The sequence below is a fragment of the Phaethon aethereus genome (assembly GCF_964289735.1).
Source record: "Phaethon aethereus genome assembly, chromosome: 12".
Lineage (NCBI taxonomy): Eukaryota > Metazoa > Chordata > Aves > Phaethontiformes > Phaethontidae > Phaethon > Phaethon aethereus.
This window is the reverse complement of record NC_138588.1, coordinates 1,794,876-1,820,032: the sequence shown is the minus strand read 5'-3', so window position 1 is coordinate 1,820,032 and position 25,157 is coordinate 1,794,876. Positions and strand designations below refer to the sequence as shown.

The window sequence follows — 25,157 nt, the reverse complement described above, 5'->3', positions numbered from 1 at the left end:
CTTCGGTCCCCAGGTAGCTTCATGCCATAGTAATAATTTCCTGAAGTTGTTGCCGTTGGAAACTCTGGGTCTTTTTTCCTCAAGTCCCTTAATACGTCTTTTTGTGTGACAGAGAATGGTTTGGGCTCCTGGCTCCTGAAGCTGTGATTAAAGACCTCTGTGGAAGAGGGCGTTTCTTGAAACTGGGTCTTTGCTGGCAGCGTGCGTACCCCGGTCTTTCCCCCCAGAGCCGGGTGAAAACTCCAAAGCCTGATACGGGAGAGCGGAGAAGTTCTTTAAAATTACGAAATGGAGACCCTGACTCTTCATTAGATTGGTAGTCATTGGGTTTTGTAGAACTGTTTCACGTTCCACCAAAACACAGCAGAAATCCAAAAGTTAATGTTCTGTTGATATATGAGACAGAGCAGGTCACTCTGGCAGTTTTAAAAGTCTGTTTGTTCATTTTCTAGGGCTTAAATTTACTTGCAGAAACTCTGCAGAATGAATAAGTCATTTGAGAAGCAGGATAATTTAACAAAAAAATATCACGCACAGTGGTTCTTCTCAAATCACAGTAATCTATGCCTGACAGGGGTGGTTTTTTTTGTTAAATTATGTTATTGGGCTTTTAATGGCATTGGTTCTGGGGTTATTTTTTTAATGGCAAAATTAGCGAGGAGCATTGTGTGAGCAGGACACATGCCTGCCAGGACCTTTATTTTGTAACATGTGGTAACTTATAATGAAATCTGATCCAGCTACAAATAAGACATGCTCATTTAAACAACAGCCCTAATCGTAGCAGCATCTCCCACCGTGGTAAGACTCCTGGTCCAAAGATGAGGCTAGACAAGTTGTTGATGTCGTTCATCCTGCAACACCGCCAGCAATAAAGGCAGTCGGCTGTTATTTGGGAGCTGAGAGTAATTTAATATTCCAGTATTCAACATAGTTTGTCTCCAGCTCACCAAAATGTTATATGGAAAGCACTGAGCAGTGCAGATGAATCCCTATTGGGAAGGACATGCATCGCTTGCTGTGTGTGCAGTCTTTCCAGAAACACTCCAACATGAAGGAGAATGGAGTCCTGCTGGAAGATGGAAGTCGCCTGGCTTGGAAGATGTCCTAGATGTGGCCCCATGTTTTGTGATCGTGCAGCCAAAGAATTAGCAATGCAGTCTACTCAGCAACAGGATTGTGCTTTGGAAGCGCTAGGTGCATTTTAAAAAAAAAAAAAAAAAAAAAAAAGTTTTGTCATCAGAATCTATTCCAGGTGATAATTCAGAAATACAAACAACAGAGCCCCAGAAAAATACCATTAATGTTGCAGACCCCAGAAACGATGCATTGGAGAAATGCAGGCCACCCAATTTCACTTAGTGGGTTGACTCTGAAACCTAAAGATTGCCAGTAAAATCAGTGTGCTTTTTACCCTTTATTGCTGCTCACAGTCTCAGAATGCCTCCCACGATTGATTGGTTTGTTTTTTTTTTTTAGCTGAACAAAAAATCTTAACTGTTCCCTGTTCAGCCTCCAAATCTCCAGCAACCTCCCAGACAACCTACATGGTCCAGTTACGTGTTCTCTGTGCTGATGTCTGCAAGAGTCACTCACCAAATCGAATTCCGTTTCCAAGCAGAGATTATGAGAATCATAGCCTTGATTATAATTGTGCATTTTCCTTTTAATACATTAGAAAATTCTCAGTTTAAAAGGTAAGTAAAGGTGCTCTAAATGTTCTGTTTGGTGAGCAGCGGGTTACTGGGCTCTGCAGCTCTGCAGCAAAATGTGGGGTTAGGTTTTCAGGAAAATCAGAGCTCTGGTCGCAGCGTATTTTTGCATTCCTTGCCGTTGGTTGAGAAGTGGCATTGTTTTCAAGATTCTTCCAACCTGTAGTTACTTGTTGCCAAGTTATCTCGGTGTCAAAATGTATTGTGTAGGACATTACGTTTAGTTACTTCCTCGGCTGTATTCCAGATGCAGTATTTCTAAAACCTTCTAAAAATGTCACTTTTCCTGATTGCTAGTCAGATCAGCATTTAGTAAAACACCCAGGTGATTGCAGCTTGTAGATGAAGATCCCAAAAGGCCAAACCCGACAGCTCTCAGTTTTTCAGCACGTCAGCTTCCCATCCTTTTGATCCCGTGGCTCTTGGCTTTGGAGGTACCTGCTCTGCATCCGGAGGAGGTTGGGTAGAACCTTGCACTGTGGAATGCATCCAGTAGACAGTCCTCCGGACTTAAGCAACTCCTTTAAATTTTCCTGAAGCTCTCCAGGGCTCTTTTGTTTGACCTTTATTTAGTTGGAGTATCCCTTCTAGGAAAGCAATTATTGCCAGCCCCTTGGGTGGTTGCTGTAAACCGGGTTTTGCTGTACTGGAGCAGTTGTGGTCACAAGCTCTGTAGTTAAGCATCAGCTCTGGTTTCTAACCCTTTCTTCTTCGTAACCTGAAGTAAATTAATTTTGGTTTCAAAGTTTCCATAGCTTGTCTCGGTGTAATAGTGACTTAGGGGTTGGGTTTGGGTTTGTTTTTTTTTTAAACTGTATTGAATTAGGGAGAAAAAGAACTCAATTATTGTCCGTCATTACTATATTGTTCCGTGTTCATTAGAAGCTTGAGGAGTGAAGACTTGTGAGAGCAAATCTGATTTTTACAAATAGGAGGCAGCACTGAAAAACCTGCCTATTTTGACGAGTCGGGCAAAAAACTTGAAAGAAAAATTCATTAGTCGTACTCATGAATCCTTACTCTGATAGCTTCATGAGTAAGTAGTGAGAAGCTTTCCGTGAGTTTCTTGAGCATTTCTGTTAAGTGCCCCCACAGAGATACTCGGTCTCACAAGACTGCAGTTTAATCTAGCTCAAGGACTTTACAAACTCCACAAATCAAAGACCTCTTTTTTTTTTTTTTTTTTTCTTTTTAAATTAGTACTCTAGAAACATTTAGCAGCATCGGTTAATGCTAATGCAGTGTTAATGTTGAGCTCTGAAGCATTTCAGTGACAATAAAGTTTGAAATTTTCCCATGGAAAACAGTAACTTGGACTTAATACGTGTATCCTATATAGTTGTTTCTAGTCCCTTCTTTTTTCACCTTGTTAAATATATCCCTCTATTTATAGCCTTAAAAATTCACGGGATGTTCAGCTTGATCAAATAACACAATGAAGACCGTTGCTTTGCGAGTGCTGAATTTCTTAACCTTCTGCATCAGTGCTACATTTTGCTATTTCTATAAATGAAGTAGAAAACTCCAAAGGCTCAGAATTAAAGAAAACTTTATTTTTTCATTGGGAATTTCTCTTTAGAGTCTCATGTATTGATTTAAATGTATGAACCGCTATATTTAACCCTGAAAATTTCTGGAGCTGTGAAGATTTCTATGCAAGAAAAGCTGGTGTTGGGATATACACACGTGCATGTGCATGTGTACACAAACCCACCATAATTTGTCCTGTGGATAAGTTGTTTTAGGGTATACTTTTATTGAGACAGAAACTGTGACCTTACTAGTGTATGAGATTCAGAGACTTATATAGGAACAAGGTAAAACCACAGGTAGGAATTGCTGAATAATTACTTTTAGACCAACCTGAGCAAGAACCTTCCCAAGAGGGCAAGCTCATTTAATGGTTCCTAAAACTCAATCTTGTGGATGTCAATGGTCATGCTTGATTATTTGCAGCAGTGTTTTATGAAAAAGCAATAAAAATGCATTGGGAGTGTACAGAGGAAAAAGGGAACAATAAATGGTTTTAGTTTTTCAATTGAGTCCCTTCGGTGCGAACAGGTAGAGGCTACGTTTCATGCTGCTGTGCCTTAGCTATTTGAAATGTGCGTGTGTGTGTGTATCTACCCAAAACGCTGCTGTGCTCTGCTAGCTTATGATCGACAAGAGACCAGCAATGAGAGGAAAAAATTCTTATGTTTGTTTTAGAGAGAAAGCAATTACAGTTACGGTTAAAGGATTAACCTGTTTTTCCAGCTACCTGTACGCTTATCCGCAAGGCCCTTTAGAGAGCCACACTAACAAGTACAAAGCTTGGCAAGAGGTAGAAAATGTCATGTCGTACACGCTAGATTATTCCTAATGTTAATTACACTCTTCCGCTCCTTTCCGTCCCTCTTCTGGGCTCTGAAAAATATCCCACAGTAGCAAATGCTGCAGAAGTGACAACCGAATAGCCCCAAGTATCTACTGACATATTTAACCAGAAACATCTCCACGCATTCGGTACGAGTGGAGGTTGTGCAGGCAACACCTCTTGATGTTTTCAAGAAGTTGGGGAGCAGGTAGCACTGCTGAGAGGGTAGCTGGTTCTCACGTGATTTGGGGTGTTAAAGGTAGGCTGAGTGTTTTGGTGGATAAAACGCTGGCCTTTCGACCTTGGTTCCTGTCCAGCCAGAGATCTGGAAATAAATGAGTTTACTGCTGACACTCCAATCCCAGCAGACAAAGCTTCACACCAAAATGCCCCCACGTACAATTTGTCACATTTGGCATCTGCTACTAAGAAAAGAGCGAGAAGCGACCTGGCGCAGAGATGTAATCATCTTTCACCTTCCTGCTGGGGGTGGGAGTGGGATGGGGACAATCCAGAAAGGCTTTCAAGTCGGGGCCCCTGAGCCACCTCCAGACATCACTGTCTTCTGCAAACTTGTTACTTGTAGGAGATCACCTGCCGTTAGGTTTGTGTGCAAGGCTTTTGAAGTAGATTGGCTAGAAAATCAGAAATGCATTTTTTTTCTTTTTTTTTTCTTTAGGAATGCTGTGAACGAAAGCTGTCCTTGTAGGAGTAAATCTAAATGCGTACAATATTGTAATTTGCTGCTCTCGTTGAAACAGCTCGGTACCTGCAGTGCATTTATTACATGTAATTGCACCTGGCAGCATTTCTGGTGCATCTAAAACTGAAGTTTGTCTAAAAAAAAAAAGAAAAAAAATCACTATTTGGCCACAAAGTAGAATGCAGCTACTATATAAAAATATGTGTATCCTTTGAAAGCTTTAGTAAAAGAGAAGCTGGAGCGCATAAAAATTCTGTAATCCTAGAGATTTTTTAGGCTGAAGTGATAAGCCAAAAATGCTTTGTAAAGCACATGCACTATTTATTAAATACTGCCATTTCAGCGTCAGTGGGCGAGTTGCAGAATAGGAGTATGTGCCCAGAGGAGATGGTAATTTCAAAGCCGGGGTGTGCTGGCGAAACCCAGAGGAGAGAGGAACTGAAGTTTGGTTTGCTCGGCTCTGCTAACTTCCCTCTTGTGGCCACAGAGCCATAGGACCATGGCATTTCCTTCTGCACAAGCGTTCACACTGAGAGAGTATTGCAAACTAGCAGTAGCTGTGGGGACTGGGAAAATTTAACCCTTCACAGAGAGGGAGTTAACAGATGAGAAGAGGGGGGTAAAATCTATTTGCACTGAGTGTGGGCATCCACTGGGAATACCAACCTCTGTTGCCCACAGCATGTAGATGAGCTTGTCTTGGAGCCTGCACGTCTGTGCAGCCTGGCTTTCTTCTGGGGACGTGTTGACAACAGGCTGCTATCGTTCTGCCGTCCCTCGGGCTGCTCCCCCAAAGGAGGACGTAGGAGGAACACAGGTTTGATCTTAACACGTAGCTGGGGGCGCTGGCACCGCCTTCCTGAAGGTTTTAGGTAGAAAGCTGTATTTGCTGATTTTCCTCTTACAGGGAGATTGTGGGCTTTCTCTTGTGGTAAATCTCAGACTTCCAGTTGCTTTGAGAAAATACTTCACTCTCAATAAATTGTCTGTTGGGCTAAGACCTCTGAAGGTGTGTAAAGCATGGGATGCTTTTGGTCTATCTTGCCAGTCAAGAACTATTCCCAAATTTCGTTGACATAGGAGTGTTTCCAAAGCAAATAAGCAACTCAGAGCTGTATCTTTGAATTTGCTTCTTGAATTCGTCCAGGTAAACTTCCAAGTTGGACAGAAAAGAGGGGAAAGGTGCCTCATCCATATTTATTTCTGCATTTGCAGGACATTATTTATTTGTGGAGTCTCAGTAGCATCTCTGCTACTGCTCTGCTTAGTGAGTGCAAACAGATCAGGAGACATTTTGAATAATAGGTTTGAGAAGTAGTTAAGGATAATGGTCGGACTTGTAATTCAAGCTCTTATTGCATAGGTTGCAAAGGATTGGTTGGCTTCTGGACACACTGTTAGGTGGTTCACTCTTCCTTTGTTCAGATCATTGAAAAAAAGAAGATACACATAGTGATGTTCTCACTCCCTTCAAAAGAGAGACAATCCCTCCAAAAGGGAGGTATTCTCGTTCTCAGGTCTTCATTTAGATAATGTGACTTCCCCTAGCTCCAGGGAAGTCAATAAGGTTTGTACCAGAGCCTTGGCACTCTATAAATTAAATATTAGGAGCAGTGTTTGAAGTTTAAAGCCCTCGCTCCTCCTGCTAGCTCAGATTTTCTGCTGCTGTGCTTTTTTCTTTATGCCTGAGCACCTTGCTGACAAGTGCTAATAACAAAATGCCAAGAGAGGGTCCAGTCGGAGTTACCACACATTAAACATTCTGAACTTGTCCTTTTGCTCATAGATTGTGCATAATTAATAATTAAACGGTTTCAGTTGTAATGGGTTGACCTTCTTGAACTGTTCATTACTCACAAGGCAAAGGCATCACTCAAACTTTTTTCCTATTGCCCTTCCCCGTTCTCAGTGTATGTGCGCAATTCGGCTGGTTTTGAGAAATCAGAGGCTGATCTTGTCTTCTCCTGCAGCAGATCCCGGTTATGGGAATGTTGCGTGGATGCTTAGGGAAATAGCCAGTCTTGGGAATAAACTGCCTGGGGATGCAAGAGTCCCATGGTACCTTGACCCTTACAACCATTTGTGTCTTTACTGCCATTTTAGCAGCATCCCCAATACATAGGTCTTTGTGCTATTGGTTAAAAGATGCGGTATTTAACGAAAATGAAAGAACCATTTCCTAGTTTAAAATGAGTATAACTGTTCCTCACTCCTTTAAAACCTTGTTTTTCTACTTTTTTTTGCCTCTATAGTATGATTTCGGTGTGCAGGTGGGTAAAATAAGGCAGGCCGCTGGAGTGCAGCTGGACCATTCCCTGTGGTTGCATCAAATGTGACCATATTGCATCACGCAGGCAGCGTAGACTTGGTAGAGACCTATGTAGCTTTGCTTTATTTCCTCATATTCCCATCCGTTTGAGTCTCAGCCGAAGTCCAGGGAACTTCAGGATACAATGTAGGATGTGTTTATTTTGAGTAGTTTGGGAAATTTTTGCTTTTATACAACAATATTGCAATTGCTCAAGTTACAGAGGTAGCAGTAGCAACACTTTCTCTCATTAGAAACAGCTCTAACTACAAAATACTCTCACCTTTCTACTACTCCAGTGGTCTTGCGTAGAATATCAGAAATTGAAATATTTCGGTCATTGGTTTCCCTGGGTAGATGCCATAACCGAATGGGTGCTTTCTCCTTCCAAGGTAAAATGCAGCATTTGAGGCAGCTTTTCAGTGTTCACCTTTGGAAGCAGTTGAGGGTCTGTACTTTCCTGGTTCAGTTAAAACCAAAACCTGCCTCCTTCTCCCCTATATTCCCTACGCTGGAAAGTAAAAGCTGGCTCATGCGCACAGGAGCGAGATTAAAGTTTTTATCCGCGTTGATCTGTTTGTCCTCAAACACCTTTCCCAGCAAGTATTTTCTTGAGATTGATGTGCTCTCCCAAAAGGCTTGCGCTTTGTCAGGCAAATAGCCGGTAAATTTGTGGGGCGCCCAGCCTAAAATCCTTGGGAAGACTGTGTTAAAGCATCGAGTTTCCATACTGAGATCCAGTTGTCTTCATCTCCACCCACACACACAATCTCCTCGTGAGCTCCTGGGAGCAAACCCACCAAGGCATGGCCATGACAAGAGAGGTCTGTAGAGAAGAGAGTAGCCTTGGATGGGGATGAAATATCTGCATTGTACAGAAAGATGTGCCAAAAAAAAAATAGCGTTTAACATTTACTTTCACCCAGGTGAAATTTTCTTGCGTGCTTGCGCAGGAGCACCTTGTCTTCTGGCTGCGCTGCCGTGCAGGAGCCGCATGGTCAAGGCGTTGATACTGATGGAGCAACTTCTTCCCTTGCCTGCATGAGCCCTGATGCTGGCTTAGCTTGGACGGCCACAGTGAAGCGCTGGTGGCTTCAGAGCAGTCCGTCACCTTCTCCTCCCCTCCCATAACGAAGTTTCACTCTCTTACAGGTCCGTCTTCTCTTGGTGATTACTGAATTAGTGCGAAGTGCCGTTCGCCTGCCCCGTTCCCCAGCACGGACTGATCCGAGCTGGCAGCCCCGCTTACGTTTTACTTAAAATAAAGAGCGGAGCGGGGGGATTGCTGGGCAGAGTCGGGTCCCTGGGGAGCGGGCGCTGGTCACTTTGCCCGGTAGTGTTTTGAATGATCTGTAATGTGTGCCCGGAGTATTTCCTACCTGCCCCAGCGGGGAAAGCCGCGCTTGCCGCTTCGGGTGCAAGGAAGGCTGGATGAGGGAAAACGATGGGGAGAGGCAAAACCTGCTGGGCTCCACGCCGTGTGAGCAAGCCTGACACTTTGCTCTGCATTTTCTGGATTAATATGAATAATTTTCATGCGCAGTTCTTTGAAGTGGAGAAAGTTTAATTGCACTGCTTATTTCCTTGTGTTCCTTCCACTCTCCAGTGGAAACCTTCCTATATTGATGTCATTTATAAGTTTGGAAACAATAACCTCTCCCTCACCCGGTCTAAGTTCAAAGAGAATTTGGGCATGTTATATCAAACACTCCTTGTATTTAATAGAAGTCTTTGAAAATTGTAAAGCAATTTTGGCTTCTCCTTTTACTCTTCAGTTACTTTTGATTTAATTGTATTTTCCAGCAGTTTCCAATTGTTTGAATTGGAAACAAAGCCTTAATAAGAGTTCTAGTTAATTTTCTGTCTTGTAATTACCGATCTCATTTTTCTGATAATTGGCCACAGCAATTATATGTATATTTACTAATCACATAGGAGGCTCTGCAGTTGTGCCTATCTGCCACCATTGATAATGGCACACACATTGCAGAGGTGCTTTTATCATCTTCTTTTTTCCACTACATCAAAGCTATTTCCTCGCGTTCTCAATAATGAATACATGCATGCATTTGACACAGTTGTGTGCTAGAGAAATTGTTTGGCTCCCACCAAATGCTGCACGCTCTGAGTTTCTTGCCTGCAGCGCTGGAAGGTTGTATGTAATGATATATTGCTCATCCAAATGGCCAAAGCACTCCAAAGCACAGTGAGATTAAAATAAGTCATTCCTTTGTTAATTTAAATAGGTGCATGTATCATACTTTGCAGGGTACTTTGTGTAGGGATGTCAGGGAGGAAAAAAGCCGCCGAAAGGTATTTTTAATAGCAAATGAGAATAGATGAGAATGGAGTCATTTGCAGCTGCCTGTTTTATGTGGCTCTCTTGTTCCAACTGTAGGTCTAATGAGATGACACTGTTAAAGTACTCTGCAGTGTAATTTCATTACATCCTGAGCTGCTACACTATAAACACAGTGGAGCTCTCTGTCATTCTTGGAAAAACTCCTAAATTCGTAAAGCCCTTCTTTGCAAATGGTGATGTTGTTTGTTCCCTGTTTGTAATTTTTTTTTTCCTTGCGCTGTTAATTTTTTTTTATTTTTTGTATTCTTTCATAAATACCGGGTGGTTGTTTTCTACCGCTAGACTGGTAAATCCTGCATGTTTTCCTCTTAAAAATTCTTTTGCCTTTTAAATCTAGAACAGCAGCATATGAGGACAGCCTCTAAAATGAATAAGTGTAAATAAACATGAGTGTAAATAAATAGCAAATGCAGTGAAAGAAACAAAGGTCAACACAAGAATAATTTCACAGCTCTTTGTTAATTACAAGACCATTTGTGTGTTACTTAAATAATCATTAATTTCTCATTTACACTTTCCCTACCTTCCTTTTTACCCTGTGGCTATCATTGTCCTTTTTTCACCTCCCCTCAGTGTCTTTCCACATGTTTTTACCCATTGTGTAATACTCATTAGTTGAAATTCAGTGTTTTATAACACATTCTCAGACGAATTTGTACCTTTCTCCCTCAAATTCTGTGTGTGAAAAGGGGGCTTTGTCGCTTCCTTTTTTTTTCCCCCCCCTTTCCTTTTTGTTGTTGTTGTTGCTGTTATATTACTCTCCCTCTAAAAAAAAAAAAAAATTACCTTCTCTCCCTCTGACTCTGCTTCTTGTTTCAATCCAATCCCAGGAATCGCCCGTCCTTCCAGCCGGGGAGTTCTCTGAGCCATTTGTACACTTCATCACTCAATGGTAAGCTCAGTTTGCAAACATGCCATGCCCTGGATGTAAATGATACATGCCATTAACTCCGCGGCTCTGCGAGACCTTATGGCTTTCCTTGCATCCTTTCTGAGAGAAGAGGGACTTGGGGGCCTTGGGCAGATGGGGCAGCAAAGCTAAGCAAACTGTTTAAATTATGTAAACGTTATTTACACAAAGGGTCGTAAAACTACTTACAAGGGTTTTTCCTGTTTTAATAAACCTGCCCTGAATGTGGGTGCGGTCTTGCGCGCTGAGACCCCTAAGAATTTATCTGGGGGGTAAAGAGGCCACAAAGACTCGGGTGGATAATATCATTATTCAGCGCTTTTTAAAATATTACTTATTAAATTGCCTCAATATTTAGAAAGGCAAGCAGCCTTGATTAATTCATCGGCTTTTCAGTAAGTAATTTTTACTGAGAGTTGTATTTTAAAACACACCGCTGGGTATATTTTCTTTCCTTAAAACTGAATAGTTCATTGGAAACCTTTTAAATTAAAGGAGAATCGGGGAGAGGAGGAATTTGTGGAATAAAGAATACAGTCCTTGAGTGGCTGGAGAATAGAAATCTTGGGGGTAAGCTATCGTAAAGAAACGAAAGGAAAATATTTTTTTTAACTGTCTTGTCCCCCCCCCTCAAAAAAACCCCCAAAACCCCCAAAGGGGCAGTCATTTATGTATGGCAGAAAAAAAACAAGCTTGAATTTTGCACCAATACGATGTGTTTGGCGGAGAAGCATCCCTTCTGCGAACGCGCGCTTCCCGGGCTGGATGCTCAGCTGTGCTAGAGCAGACGGAGCCATCGCAGCGTGCGCCGCCGCGAGCTGCGGCCGCGGGGCCGAGAGGGGGTCCTGCCCCAGGGGTGCGGCCTCGGCGAAAACAAGGTGCTCGAAGCCCAGGGCCCCGCGCGGGTCTTTAGGTCGAGCTTCGCAGCGCTTCCAGGGTCCCTGCTGTATGCCAGGGCCGCCGCTGCCTAATAAAATTGAATTCTGAATACGTAATGTAGGAGACAGTACCTGTCAGGACTGACGTAGCGTGTAAGAAATGATACCGGCACAAAAAGCAGTCTGATTATCGGTTAATTAAAGTAACTAAATAATTAAAGTTTGTGTGACATAGGCCTCCGTTTTCAATAGTTTCAGCTTACAAAGAGCAGTGCTATTTGGAGGATTCGGCAGCGCAACTAACGGACATGCATGGAGGTCTGTGCTTTTTATCCCTGCCAAAAAAAGCCGATGACAGACCGTTTTAAAAAGATTCTCATTGAGGCAGAGGGAGGGATAACCTGTGTTAAAATTTCACAGATGTCAAACTGAAGCATAACTGATGGTGGCTAATAGCCTCGTTTTCCCTGGGGATGCAGCTACTTTGGAGTGTCAGATTAGAACTGCCACCAAGCTACTCGTCGGGCAAGCGTGCATTACTTGCAAATGCCTGCGTTATTTGAGGGGCTTGTAGTTATTTGTGGGGAAGGTAGACGGTACCGTTAATACCTCCGATTTACAGCACAGATCATCTAGTATTTTAGATATAGTGTTACATTGGCTGTGTTTTTTAGTGGGAGGCGTTACTGGCCAAAAAAAAGGCAAATAAGAAGAAACTACGTACTCTTTAAGCAATCGGTTCCCGATAAGTATGAGAGATGTCAAGCAAACGGCATATCAGACTTTATGACTTTATGCCAGTTACGCCATAAACACTGGCTGTTTGGATGTAATCCAATTAGTCAGTAGGCAGCTCCTGATGGTCACCTCTGTGCCATGTTATTGTGTTCCTTCATGCAGCTAAGCACAGCCTTCAATAGCTAATTGCACCTGTTGCACAGAAAACTAGGACTATTTAGATGAGAAACATGATCTTATAAACAGGTTAATGCTGTGTAATGAACTATCACCCTGCAGTGTAATGGAAATAAATGGGAAAAAATTAAGGTAGAAACCCCAGGGTATTATGCGTTCTCCTGAAGCTGTTTAGCGTTACAGTTAAATTTCCCACCTGTTTGTATAATACTTTGTGTAGAGCTACGTAATAATCCCTAGCAAAATGAGAATTAACTTACTGTGCCTTCTGAGCTGACCGGTTCTCAGTGATCTCTGTATTTACACACTCGCACGGTTACAAACAGTGTAAACCACTAAATCCCGTAAGGGAGGGATGGGAGGGAAGGGAGAAATCCATTAAGACGTTGGCCAGTGTTCGGAACCCTGTCTTCCATCTGCGCATGATAAAGTTAAGAAATACACTGAAAATCCTCACTCCGTCTGGGTTGAAAGAGCGTATCTTCAATATTTAAGCAAGTAGAATAAATGAGCGGTTATTTATATATGAACGTTTTGTTTTATGACACATAGCATGAAAAAACAACCAAAGGAAAGGCCAGCACCTGAAGATCTAATGGTAAGTGAAACTTCAGAGCCCCTCAGCATGTATTTGTCTGTGAATACTTTTAACTCATGCATATAGAAGTGTATCCATTTTTTTTAGTGCATTTTTCCATGTGTACAAATATAATCTAAACTCTTTCTGGCTTGTGCAGCACTTAACGTATTTACGGAGAACACACAAGCCGAAGGTGGAATTAACGATTCCGCTGAAGTTAATGGGTATTTTGCTTCATCGTGGCCAAAGCTTCGGTTGTGGTTTGGGGAGTTAATACAGAACTTTCACAGCTGGTATCAAGTTTCGATCAAAACCATTTTGCTGCTTAATACACATTTTTTTCAGTTTGTATGTCCAGGGATTACAGCTTAATGTAGGCCAGTCTTTGTCGTCCTTTGCCAGTCGTAACCTTTCAAAATCTAGATTGAAAACAGAGGATATGGTCAAAATATTATTATTTTTAATGAAATGCAGGAGCTACTGTTTTCACTAATATTCATGTAAAATGAAATTAGATTGGCTACGGAAGGTTGAGTTAATATGTAGCTTTGGTTTGCCCGTAGAAGGGCTCGCAGTGTTGGAAGCGGAGCTCACTGACCACTTCTTTTGCTCGCAATTGTCATTATGTCAGTAAGGCAATAGCAGGGTACCTGCTCTCGGGCTGGTCCCTTGTGGCTGTGCGTTGAGTGCAGAATGCTGCTTTGACTGTTTTTAAGCAGCTAGAAAAATACTGTATCAAACAATTATCACAAATATTTACAGTAACTTACATTGTAGATAAGAGTTGTAGTCCCCTCTGACTCCCATCAAGTATCTTTGATTTTTAAATGTTTCATTACTTTTCTTTATGTGCTGTGTTTCCTGTAACTTGGAGGTTTATGTAAAATGATCATCATTTATTTTCTGTGCATTAAATATCTAGGAATAATTTTAACAGATTTTAACAAGATAACGGCGCGTTTGCATAGTCTCATTTCTTGCTTGCATGCTGCGAACGGCGAGGAGAATAAACAAGTGTTGCTGCTGCAGGCGTTCTCTAGTTAAAGGCTAATCTCTGAAGATGCCCTGGGGCAGATATCTCACAATCCAGACTAGTCTCAATTTAGATCCTGGTTAGTAAAGTATTTAACTGTGAATCTAATTTTAAGGGTATTAACTTCAGTAGATCTGCATTTGAAGTTAGGCACCTGCTTAAATACCTTGGTAAAACGAGGCCTTAAAGTTTATCAGAGCCCCTCCACTTTGTGGTGCTGTGCGTCTCGTACGAAAAGCTTACGCTGCCTTATTTTGTCTTTTTTATTAACTTTTGATGGTTGGAAAATTCTTGCAGTTAGTCACATCTGAGAAAACTTGGAACAGGTTCTAGAGATGCAGACACATTTACCTTGTGCACTATTATGCTATGGCTGGATAGCTTAGCTATTAAAACAACAGAATAGGGTTTCATAAAACCTATATCTGTTTGTAAATGCATGTTTCAGTGATGCAATAGGCCTGCCACTTATAAATAAAACATCTGCAGATCGCACATACCCCCATAAGTATATATGTATGTTTGTAAGCAATAACACCACTCCAGGGTGTAGAGTCATAAAAATGAGGCCAAAGGGTGAGTGCCTGCAGTACCAGGGAAGTGCACAGATTTATCTTTACAACTACGTGCCCTGGAGTGTGCTAGTCCCCTTTTAAGGAGGTATCTTGTAAAAGAATTTTAAAATTATAGCAGCTCAGGAAAGAGGGGGGGGAAAAAAAGCCTTCCTACTTTTTAAACAAAATCTTTTGGTTAATGCGTTTTTCCCCCTCATGCTACTTTCTATTCAATTATAAACGAACTTGCAAGAAGTACTAAAGCATGAGGTAGACTGCTGCTGAAATAAAGAAGTGACCCAGTCCTTGCCTGCAGCGTGGCTGACCCTCATAAGCTGCCCTAAATTCCCTCCTCCAGCCTGACGGGCTCGGAGTACTCTGCTCTCCTGTAACAGGCTCGCTGCTAGCTCCGGAGTCGCTCTCCATCAAGCCCTTTGCGTTCTTGCACTTACCAGTCTTGTCAAGGAGCACTTTATTTATAAAACTCATATGCACGTATACATATGCGCATGCACGTAATATATCTATACACCCACAAGCGTATCTGTACATACACATATATGTGTGTGTGCATAAATGACCATGCTTTGTTGGAAAACAAGGCCAGAACAACAAAAGCTGTTAAATATCCTCTGAATTCTAGAATTGCGGACGGCAATGTCCTTTCTAATTCCAGGTCACCCGTTTCTCAAACCTCGGTGGTAATTCTGACGGGTATCTCCCCGTTAACTATCCGAGTGGGCAGAGTGATGCAGGTGCTGTCGGTGAAATCCTGGGCTCGCCAAGGTCATCTTACCGTGGATGTGAATGAGAGCAGGATTTCACTTTGTTCATTGGGGTTTTTTATTATTATTATTTAGAAGAAATGTACTCGCAAGGATGAAAGGTGTAACGTGTAATCGTCGTTAGCTTCAGACAAAACAGTGGAGTGCAGGCTTTCTCCCCTATGGACATTAGCTGTACTGGAAGTCACTATTTTGTAACCAATTTAGTATAATTAAAGACTGAAAGCAAAATGAAGGGAGCGGAACATCAATCTTTTTCTACTCTCCTGATAATCAGTGAATTGTTAAATGCATTTTAAGAGCCAACTAACAATACCTGGAGTGCCAGATTGGCAACTCCGGCGAAGTCACGGGGTTACATCAGGGATGGATTTGCCCTGTCTGTCATGTCAAGAAGCCCTTTTTTATAAAAGTCACTATGCACATTTTGTCAGAAAATAGGGCCAAAGCCAAGGCTGTATGAAATTCCTGGATAAAGTCAGGCTTTCTAGTACCATAGATGCTCTTGTGCAAGCGAACACCAAATTTCCATGACAGCTGGCGTAAATCAGGTTCCCATGTTTCCACTCGGTCCCTATACACTTCCATCCACAAAACAGGATATAACATCAGTTTCTCTGTGTGTATGTAGTCAACGATTTAATTGTTTCGAAGTATTTCAAATTAACAGACTTTTTCCACAGGAGTTAAAAAAAAAAACCCTGTAATTTCACCAAGCAGTGGCAAAATGGTTCATCCTGGGGAAGGAACAATGTTTTAATTCACCAGTGGTTATTCTGAACCGTGCTCTTAAAACATCTGCTCTTTTGTCTCGAGTTTGTTCCCTCTTAAAAAGAGAAAGGTGTACAGTCCATTAAATTGAACATACTCTTGTTTCAGCACCAGAGAAGTCTGCACTACATCTTAGCGTATTCCTCCGTCTCTCTTCTCTCCCCTTCCAACAAGAAAAGGAAAGTCTCAACGATTCTTCTGTATAAAGATTTTTTTTTTTCCCCCCGTGAACTTCCTGTTTTCATCTAAAACGTGGAGTTTTCTGGCATCGCAAGCCTGGTGCCCAGGGAAGTGCAGACATACATGTATATTTAACGAGTGGGACGTGGCGGTACGGGTAAGGTTTAAACTCCTACTCGTGCCGCGTCTATGGATGGGGAGGCATCCGCAGGCTGGTTTGGCTCGGGAAGCTGTAGATCTGACTGTATTTACGGTATTTTTCAGAAGCTTTCCATTCTAAGCTCTATTTAATGGAATCTATGCATAGTAAGTAATCAGGTCAGAGAGAAGCAACATCCCCTGTTTGAGATCAATCGCTGGCTAATACTTTATCTAGGCCACTTTATTATCTCATGCTGATTCCATTCCCATTCTCCTCCTCCTTTGTAGCATGCACTTCAGCTGTGGTAAAAGTACGTATCGCATACATATTAAAAACATATACCCATTCTATCTGTATGTAAATGTGTGAGACACAGCTGGATATTGCAGGAGTTTGATTTACTAATAGTTATTATCTGTTCTAGCTGTTCAGAGGCAAAGAGAGTTTCAGAAAACAAGCTAGCGCAGAAATTGCCTTTATGATATCACTATCCCGCTTTGGTAATTGTTTAAAATCTCTTCTTTAGCTGGAAGCTTGGCCTTTTATTTTGCAGATCGTGCGCGCTTTTCAGAAAGCCAGCGGAATTGTTGAAGTCCCTCGTTGAGTTTTTTGTTAGTACAGCATTGAACTCTACCGTGCTATGTACGGCTATTGAAGCCAAAACTGATCGTATTTGAAATACCAAAAGTCAGGCATGTAGCAATTATTCCGTTGTGCTTTGCCATGGATGCATAAAAGTACAGTCTTTAAGATGCTGCTTGGATTTTTTAAGGAGAGTGTTGGGCAGGGAGAGGCAGTGCATTTGGCTGAGGATACAGTGACCTTCTGCACTTAATTACTTTTGCACAGGTCTAATAATTTTTGTTCAAATCTCCAAATTTTAAACACAACTTCTAGTTTTTCTCCTTCCTTAAAATTTAAATTACTGATGCTTTTTTCTGTTGGTGTTTTATTAATTTAGAAGGTTGTATGGTAAATTGCGCATCATCTGTGTCAAAACCACTGACCTGCTGGAAAACATGTTCTTTGGTTTGTTTTTTTTTTTTTATTTTAATGCCTAGTGCCATTTTGAAATTTCCCATTCCTATGCATTCAGCAATCCCTCTCTCTGTTTCAGGAATGGCGTTTAGACCAATCACCCTGATCTCGTTAGCTACAATGGGCATTTTTCCAGATAGATCATTTGTTTCTATATTTAAGTGTGTTAAGATACGTGTCAGGGTATTACAGACTCTCAAAAATGCAATCCCCCATCTCCAACAAGTATAGGAAATTAAAAAGGCGAACCTTTTAAGTAGCTAGGTTTTAAGTAGCTGTATTCTAGAGGCTCTGGACAGTAGCGCTTCTTTACCAGGTAGAGCTGAACTTGTTTGCAGCTCATTGTGTTAAACCGTTGTTTGTAGCTCTTAGGAAGTACGTTTATGGTTTAAAACAAATGGAGGATCAGCATAATCCTACCTGGATTTTCATATAAACCTTCAGAATAAAGCCAATAAAATACTGCCACTTAGGTTTGTAAATAGGAGTAGCTCATTTGGCTTTGCGTTACAGCAGCGGCACCACTGAGCGGCTGAGACGGCTGTACAGGTTGGGTTTTTTGACGGTGTTAACTTTGGAGGAAGACCAGAGGGCTGTCTGCACTTCGCGTTTCACAAACGCATCCCCTAAATCTTTTCAAGACAGCTTTACAGATAAATGTTTTCTGTCTGCATCTATCTAGATGTTTATACATCATTGCTGGATCACAGTGAGCCAAGAATTTTCCCTCTTTGGCTACTTAGAAGCATTAGGGGTTTTTTTCCTGAGCCAGTGCAGGATCTCCTATCAGCGATGATTTGTCCAGCGTGAAATTGTCCGTGCTTGAACCTGTGATGGATAGCTTTGCTTGCAAACATTTAGGCTCTTCTCTGTCGCAATGATCCTGGTTATTCACCCCATGACAAGCAGAAATTCTGACAGACACCAAAACACATGCCAAATGTGAAGGAAAGGGCTCTCTCCTGATTTCCCAAGGAAAAAAAAGCATTTTAGCTGTTGGAAGTATGATAAATATTAAACTGTATCTTCATTCTATCAATTCAGACATTACAGTAGACAAGGAGTTCTGTATCAAATCCCAGATACGTTGGAGGCAACGTCAACATTTATATCGACTTCATTGATGCTAGGATTTCGCACTAGGGCTCAGGATGTTCTTGTGTTCATCATCTTTGTTGGTCAGGGTAGCTCAAGAGTTGGCAAAATAAAAATACGTATTCTTTCAGGTGGCTGTGTTGCTCAACTTACTCCCCACTCAGCTGAAATGGGGAAAGGTGGGTTATGGATCGTTCCCCCTCTCTCTTTCCCTCTGTCTTTCAAAAAAGAAAAAGAAAAAAAAAAAAAAAACCCCAAAACCAAACCTGTCTCTGTCCTTAGGGGTATGGTTTGCTCTTCTGTGTCACTTGAGAAATCAGCTATCGAAATGGAGAAATACGTTCTATCGCTGTCACTAAATCCAGCAATTACAGAAGACTAAGATTGTGACAAGGTTAACTTGTGAGCATTAGAGTTTTAAGGTGTTAGATTAATTCACTGTCTTCTGCAGGCCCATTCCTCATACGACCACTGACTTTTTACAGAAAACGCGAACATCTGACTTTCTCTTTCCAACATGCCCTAAAGCTGCACAATACAGTAGCACTTTCCAGTGAAATGTGAAAAGAAATAACTTGAGTTGGCTCAAAGAAGTATTGAAAATCTAAGGAAATTGGACAAAAACAAATTGGCAACGGCTTAGAGTGATACAGTTAATATTTTTGGTTACTTGAGTCTCCTGGGCTTTGCAGTTTAATTTGAGCAAATGTTTCATTTGGCACTTCTGGTAGTTCTCCAGACACAGAGACAAATATTTACATCTCGCTCATTTTGGTAGCAGGATTGCAAATATTTCAATTGTCAGCTGTCTTCCCTACATATTTATTTAAAAAAAAAAAAAAAGTCTCTTAACAGTTCCAAAAGAAGAGCCATATCTCTAATTCCCAGAATATTGTCCTTCCTGTTTGCTCCAGATTCATAAAGGAGCTTGCTCTAACAAGCAACTGTTGAAAGCCATGTACAATATTTATTTGTAGAATAAAACTGGAATTTTAAATTGATTCAGAGGCCCTACATGGATTAAGAGTGCTGGCATTTGTGTAGTACCAGCTTACTTGTGGGTCCATATTCTGATTAGCACCTCAAGATGCTCCTGCAGTATTAAATAAGAGTAGTAATTGCCTATGAATAAGCGGAGTATAAAGCAGGAGATACAGATATGGCTTCTTAGTGACCGGGGTGCATTATGCCTCAAATCCCTTAATCAGATTTGTGCCGGTTGATTCTTGCGTCCGCAGAAATTCTGCTGGAGGATCAGGGCCTAAAGTAGTAAAAAATCAATTAATACTACTTTCTAATTTGTGCGGTTGACAAAAACGCATATAAATAGGCGACATTTTTCTACTTAAGAGGGCCGCGCTGAAAGATTTTTAATTGGATTTTCATTGTGATTGACAGCGTTTGATTATGACAGTAACTTTATTTGGCTGGACCGTTATAGCCCTCTTGTTCAGGGGGGTTTTGTTGGGTTTTTTTTTCCATTAAAGCTCTTTTTTATCCGCTGAATCCCCGGCGGAGCAGCAGTGCCTGTGAAAGAGCCTTTTAGCACCTTTGTTGCAGCCATCCCTGGTGACGATTGGGCCCAGCTGGTAGTAGATAAGAAAATGGGCCTTTCACAAAGAGGTTGTATCTCCCGTCTCCGCAGTCTCAATAATTTTAAGAGCCCCAGAAACCTGTTGAGGATTAGAAGTAGCTTTAGATGTGAAATGAGTGTTAAGTATTAGTAATCGGGAGATTAGGGCCCCGGGGACAATGGGAGATAAACAACTGCAATTAAGGCAAATCTGCCAGAGTAAACAAAATTTAGCAGAAACAGATGCCCTAACCATTTTGGGGGATTGATTGGAGGGCACCGAGGAATCGATTTTTGTCTTGTTTACACTTCCAAACCCCTGTGATAAACTGGGAGGCTAAATATTTCATACAGCCTGATTTTAGTTAATTTTTTTCCAGCTCCTCACAGTAGGCCTGCGCTCTTCTAACAGTGACCAGGCCCGAGTTTATTCAGCATTCACAGGGAGCAGCTAATTGTCTATGAAGGGCCCCTGTGTTTAAATGGGCTTGACAGGAATTTAAATTTTGTTTCAATCAACCTCTGTGCTCACAGCCTGCTCCAGTTTCTAATTTTTAAATTAAACATGATTTTTTTTTTTTTTTTTTTTTAAGCTGCGGCCTCTTCTCCGGAGCCGGCTGCTCACGCTCCCACCCGAGGCAGCTGCCGCAGCACGGGAACACGCAGGTTTATTAAGGCCGTAATAGCAAAGCACGACGAGCCGCAGCCGTGGAAAAGTTCATTGTCCCATAAATGTGCATCTGCCTGTTCGGATTTAATGGGAGATGCCGGGGTAAACGTTCGGCTGGTGTAAATCGGGATGGCTCTGCCGGCGTCTGCCTGCACGGCTGGAGGGAGCCGGCGTTTCCACCAGGGAAAGGCTCCCGGTAGGGAACGGTGGCATTAAAATACAAGTCTGAGAATGGAAATGGTTTTCGTGGCCTCGGTCGTTTGTTCAGTGACCTTGTGAGAGATTCAGAGGAATTTTATTTTTTCCCCCTTCCCAAGCCAACTAGTGGTGATATATTTTGCATTCTTCTCTGTATTTTCAGCGGGGCACCACACGTTTATTTGGACGGCGTTTCATATCTGTGCTTTTTCTGCTCCTGAGACGGGTGATTTGGCAGTGCGTTCATGTTTGATGATTTAATACCTGCTTTATTTAGCCTTTTTACTAAACCAGGCAAACATGGGGCTGTTACTTTGCACTGGAGGCAGACGGTGTGCAGGCATGTCATGCAATGGGATTGTATGGAGTACTTTTTCAAGCAACTTGTTCATTTGCAGAAACTTCATCACAGAAATGCCAGCCAAGCGCGGGCTGTCATTCTCCCTTTTTGCTTCCAGCCAGATCATTTTCTGTGTTTTTTTTGTTTGTTTTGTTGGTGGTGGTTGTTAGAGTATATGTGTGTGCACATGTGTGTATGCACACAGCATTTTTTTACTCTTAAGGTTTGAGTGCAAAACAATTAGGAGATTGTCTCGGTTTACTCCAGCTTTTTTTACCTGTCAGTAGAAGCCAGTTTCTTAACACTTGGAGAAAAAAACCTGTTTTTTCCACCCTTCTTTCCCAGTCCAAGGGAACACTTAGTCCCCATTTGAAGGAAATACTCTATCAGCTTTTAATGCCTGACTCGCTCTGTTTGGTGTCAACGAGACCGTTCCTGTGCTCGTGGTGAGTCATGAGCTGAAGACACTTCTGCAGGTGCATCTACGTTAACACTAGAGTTCAGGTCAGACGTGCCTTTTCGGTGTGAATCTCATGCTCTTTCAGAGCTACCACTCTTTCATTCTCATCACAGGCAGGTCTTGAAGCTCATGTATTGCATCGATTTCAGATGAAACCAGACCAGAAGATGTGCTCCAGGCACACACCTAATGAGCTCCGGCTACTAATGGGCACTATATCCGCAGACCAGACCAGAGCTGGTCAAAAGTAAAACCTCTTCCATCCCTGAAACATTGCACCGACCGTTTCACTCTGCGGATCTGCTTCTGTTGTCGACAGCTTGCTAATGTTGACATAGTCTATCAGCCTTGGGCCACTCTCTCTATTCCTCTTCTACAGCTCTTCTTAACCTCGGCAGCACTTGCAAAAGCACACTCCAATTATATTTCGGTTGCCTTAGTTTTTTTTAAGAGTCATCACACAAAAAATACCTTTGCTGGGAGTTAGCTCGTTTTGTTAGCTGAGCACCAAGAGGCATGCCAAGCACAGTTATTGGTTTAACAGCAAATATCAAAAGCAAAATTGCTGTGGAAAGAATGATCTGCAGATGGGCAAGTAGACTCCTCTGCGCCACAGCCAAAACCAAAACTCTGTAGTAAATTTAAGACTAGTACGTGCCACAGAAGGAGAATAGAAAAAATCAGACCCATCCACGTATGCACCCGTGCACACCCTGGGGTCCTGCAATAGAGGAGGGGGCTGAGTTGTTTGAAGTCAAGTCCACGCTATAGAAGTCTGAGGAGCTGCACTAGTTCCTGCTAATCTGACCTGAAAAAAAAGTCCCTCTTGACCCTGAGTCTGGTGATGAGTTGGCAGCCTGGACGCATCAGTCAGGTGCACAGGGGGTCTCTGAGGACTGTTCTTAGGGCCACCAGCACATCGTTTGGCTATGGCCAATGTCCAAAGCTTCAGAAGAAAGTTGAAAAAAGGATTTTAATCGTAATGGGAGGGTCTGTATTGCTGTTTAAAAATGGAAATTCAGGTGTGATGTGCGGACAGTTCCTCTTCAGGTTAAGGTTTTCAGGTTTAAGTTGAGCTGTTCTTCCTCTTGGTCCACCCATTATGCTTGGGGACTGCCAGTATTTTAAAGCCAAATTCTGTAAATTTCAGCAGAATTTTGGTGCCTCCACAAAACTACTAAACCAGCCGAAAATCACTTGCAATTAATTTTATCATATAAAAAGTAAAGGTGCATTGCTAAAAGTTAATCTACGAATAGATGAATAATAGGGGGAAAAAAAAACTCTCAAAAGAAAGATAAACAAGAACTAGAGCTCCAAGACTTCACCGCTTAATAGTGTTATCTGTTTATCTTTCTTTGATATAATCTTTTCACGATCTTAAATATCATCAGAGGTCTAAAATCATTAGTGTGCTAATCTAGATGGCCATAGTTCTAACACTGACCTAGGCTAATCTGCCTTTGCAATTTCAAGAACTATGTTTGACTCCTCTGAAAGTAACCTTAAATTGTAGTCTTGTAAGAATTCCAGAGCTGTATCCTTCACTCCTTCTCCTAATGAGGTTATGACCAAATGCTCATTATAATTGCTTTAGACTCCTTTTAATTTTCAAGCTTATTAATCATAAGAAGAGTTATTTAAAATTGCATAAATTAATCTTAGATTAAAAGCCCATCAAAGCCTCGAAACAATTAAGAATAAGTAGGATTTCCCTGGGGCAGCAAGTTTTATTTTAATAGTGTAGTCAGGTGGATATCAGAACATTGAAGTATGGTAGTGATTAATGTATGCAAAATTTAAATGAGAGTTTTTAAATGGCAAATCTAAATCACATATTGACCTAACTGTAGGCTTTAACTGCATTGTCTGTCATATATTTAAACTGTTTAGTAATCAACACTTTAATTACAGTGTATGTTAGGGAGGCCACGCAACAAACAAAACTCGGCACTTCCCCACACTCCGGTGGAACTGTTCAGCTGACTGGGGCTGTGCTGTTAGCTGCGCAGAATAAGGGACGAGGAAAGAGAGCAGGACCTTCACGAAGCCTAATGATACTTGATTTTGCTTACGGGTGTGTTCTTGTCCCTGCTTCATCTCTGCCCAGGAATCGCCACCGATCGATGCGGCTTTCTGGCTTCTTTGCTACCCTCACCGTTCTTGAGACAAATTGGTCCTTTCTGCCCTCTGAGCTGGCAGAGGCTACAGGTGATGTCCTCACGGAGGTGGGGAATTCTGTGAAAACACTATCTTCTGGGTGCTTTTGTCCTCTGACTCCTGTGCCCTCAGCCTGCCTGTGCCACCCGCAGCTTTGCAGGCTATTGAAGTGCTGTGTCTTTGGCCTCTGCTATCAGAGACTTCATTCTAGCAGCCAGCTAAGAACGGGCTCTCGGGGATGCTGAATTCCGCACCAAGCACAGCAAGAGGCGGTCCTCGCCCTGAATAGTCGCTGTTCTGAGGGTAGGAACTGGGAGAGAGAACTGGGCCAGTAAACACTCGGTCGCAGATCAAATACGGCCATGCAAGTACATAGGAAAAGTTGGTGCTTAATGGTTAAACTGCTGTGATTTGACAGACGCACTCCCATCGCTGCAGGTACCACATGGAAAAGACAAGGTGGCTTCATTTCTGGAGGAGAGTGTCTCTCAAAGCAAGGGGTGACCTTGCTGGGGCTTTGGGACGCTGGGGGCTTGCGTTCCAGACACACGTGCTAACCTCCTGGTCACTGCTGTTTCAAGCCCTTCAGACACTCACTCTTTTCTTTAAAGGGTTACTTCCCATGGTCAAAACACATCCTAAAACTGCAAAAGTAAAACAAGAGATGCAACTGCCAGATCACACTTAAATAGCGTCTTGCAGGGTCTTTTCACCCATGTGTATATTCTGTGTCTCCGTGGATCCATGTGAGCGTTTGATGCCTTTCAGATTTTTTTACCCCACTGAAGCCTTAGAAGTGAGCGGTGGAGGGAAGCCTGCTGCATGGAGCAGCCCCCGAGGAGGACTCTTGACACCTTCTGTGCCTGTGAATTAACAATGTTTTGGGAGTCAGCAATAGAGTATTGGCCTGAGGATTCCTCGCTGCTATTCCTGGCTGTGGGAGCAGAAATCGGCCTTGTGGATAGCTAGCACAGATAATTAGAACAGCATTTAGTTTGGCTTGTCCTTGGAGGCAGGAGCTCTAGATGTAAAATCCTCCACTACTGGAGGCAGCGGTAGGGTGATGAAACCTTATATGTGCTGAGGTCACTAGAGGGGGATGCAGGGTCCGTCCAGGGTAGTTTGGGTTACTCAGCACTCGGTGTTTCCAGGCGTCCTGGCAAGATAGTATAGCTTCAGAGCCGAGATTTGTATTTGTCCTTTTGGAGGTCCGACTTGTGTTCCCATTAAACATGTGAATGGGCAGGAAGTTCCCCTCGAGTATGTGCCCTCAGTTAATTACAAGAGCTGTAAATAACGTAGACGCATCGGTAGCAATGGGAGAATTAGCCGGGCTGATAACTGTGTTGCGCTGCTCTACAGCCAAGTTCTTATTTTCCAAAATCGCAGGGCTTGCGCTCCTTCAGCCAGCTAGGGAGGAGTTACAACCAGGCT

At 42.3% G+C, this 25,157-nt stretch overlaps 1 protein-coding gene across 2 annotated transcripts in view; it reads left to right on the top strand.

Moving 5' to 3' along the window:
• MAP2K5 (mitogen-activated protein kinase kinase 5) overlaps nucleotides 1-25,157 on the top strand; it is a 139,816-nt gene that overhangs the window by 104,360 nt on the left and 10,299 nt on the right. For both annotated transcript variants that reach the window (XM_082005337.1, XM_082005336.1), the window contains 2 exons: nucleotides 10,272-10,333; nucleotides 12,697-12,742. In XM_082005337.1, coding sequence (XP_081861463.1) covers nucleotides 10,272-10,333; nucleotides 12,697-12,742 — 108 coding nt within the window. The remainder of the gene's footprint in view (nucleotides 1-10,271; nucleotides 10,334-12,696; nucleotides 12,743-25,157) is intronic.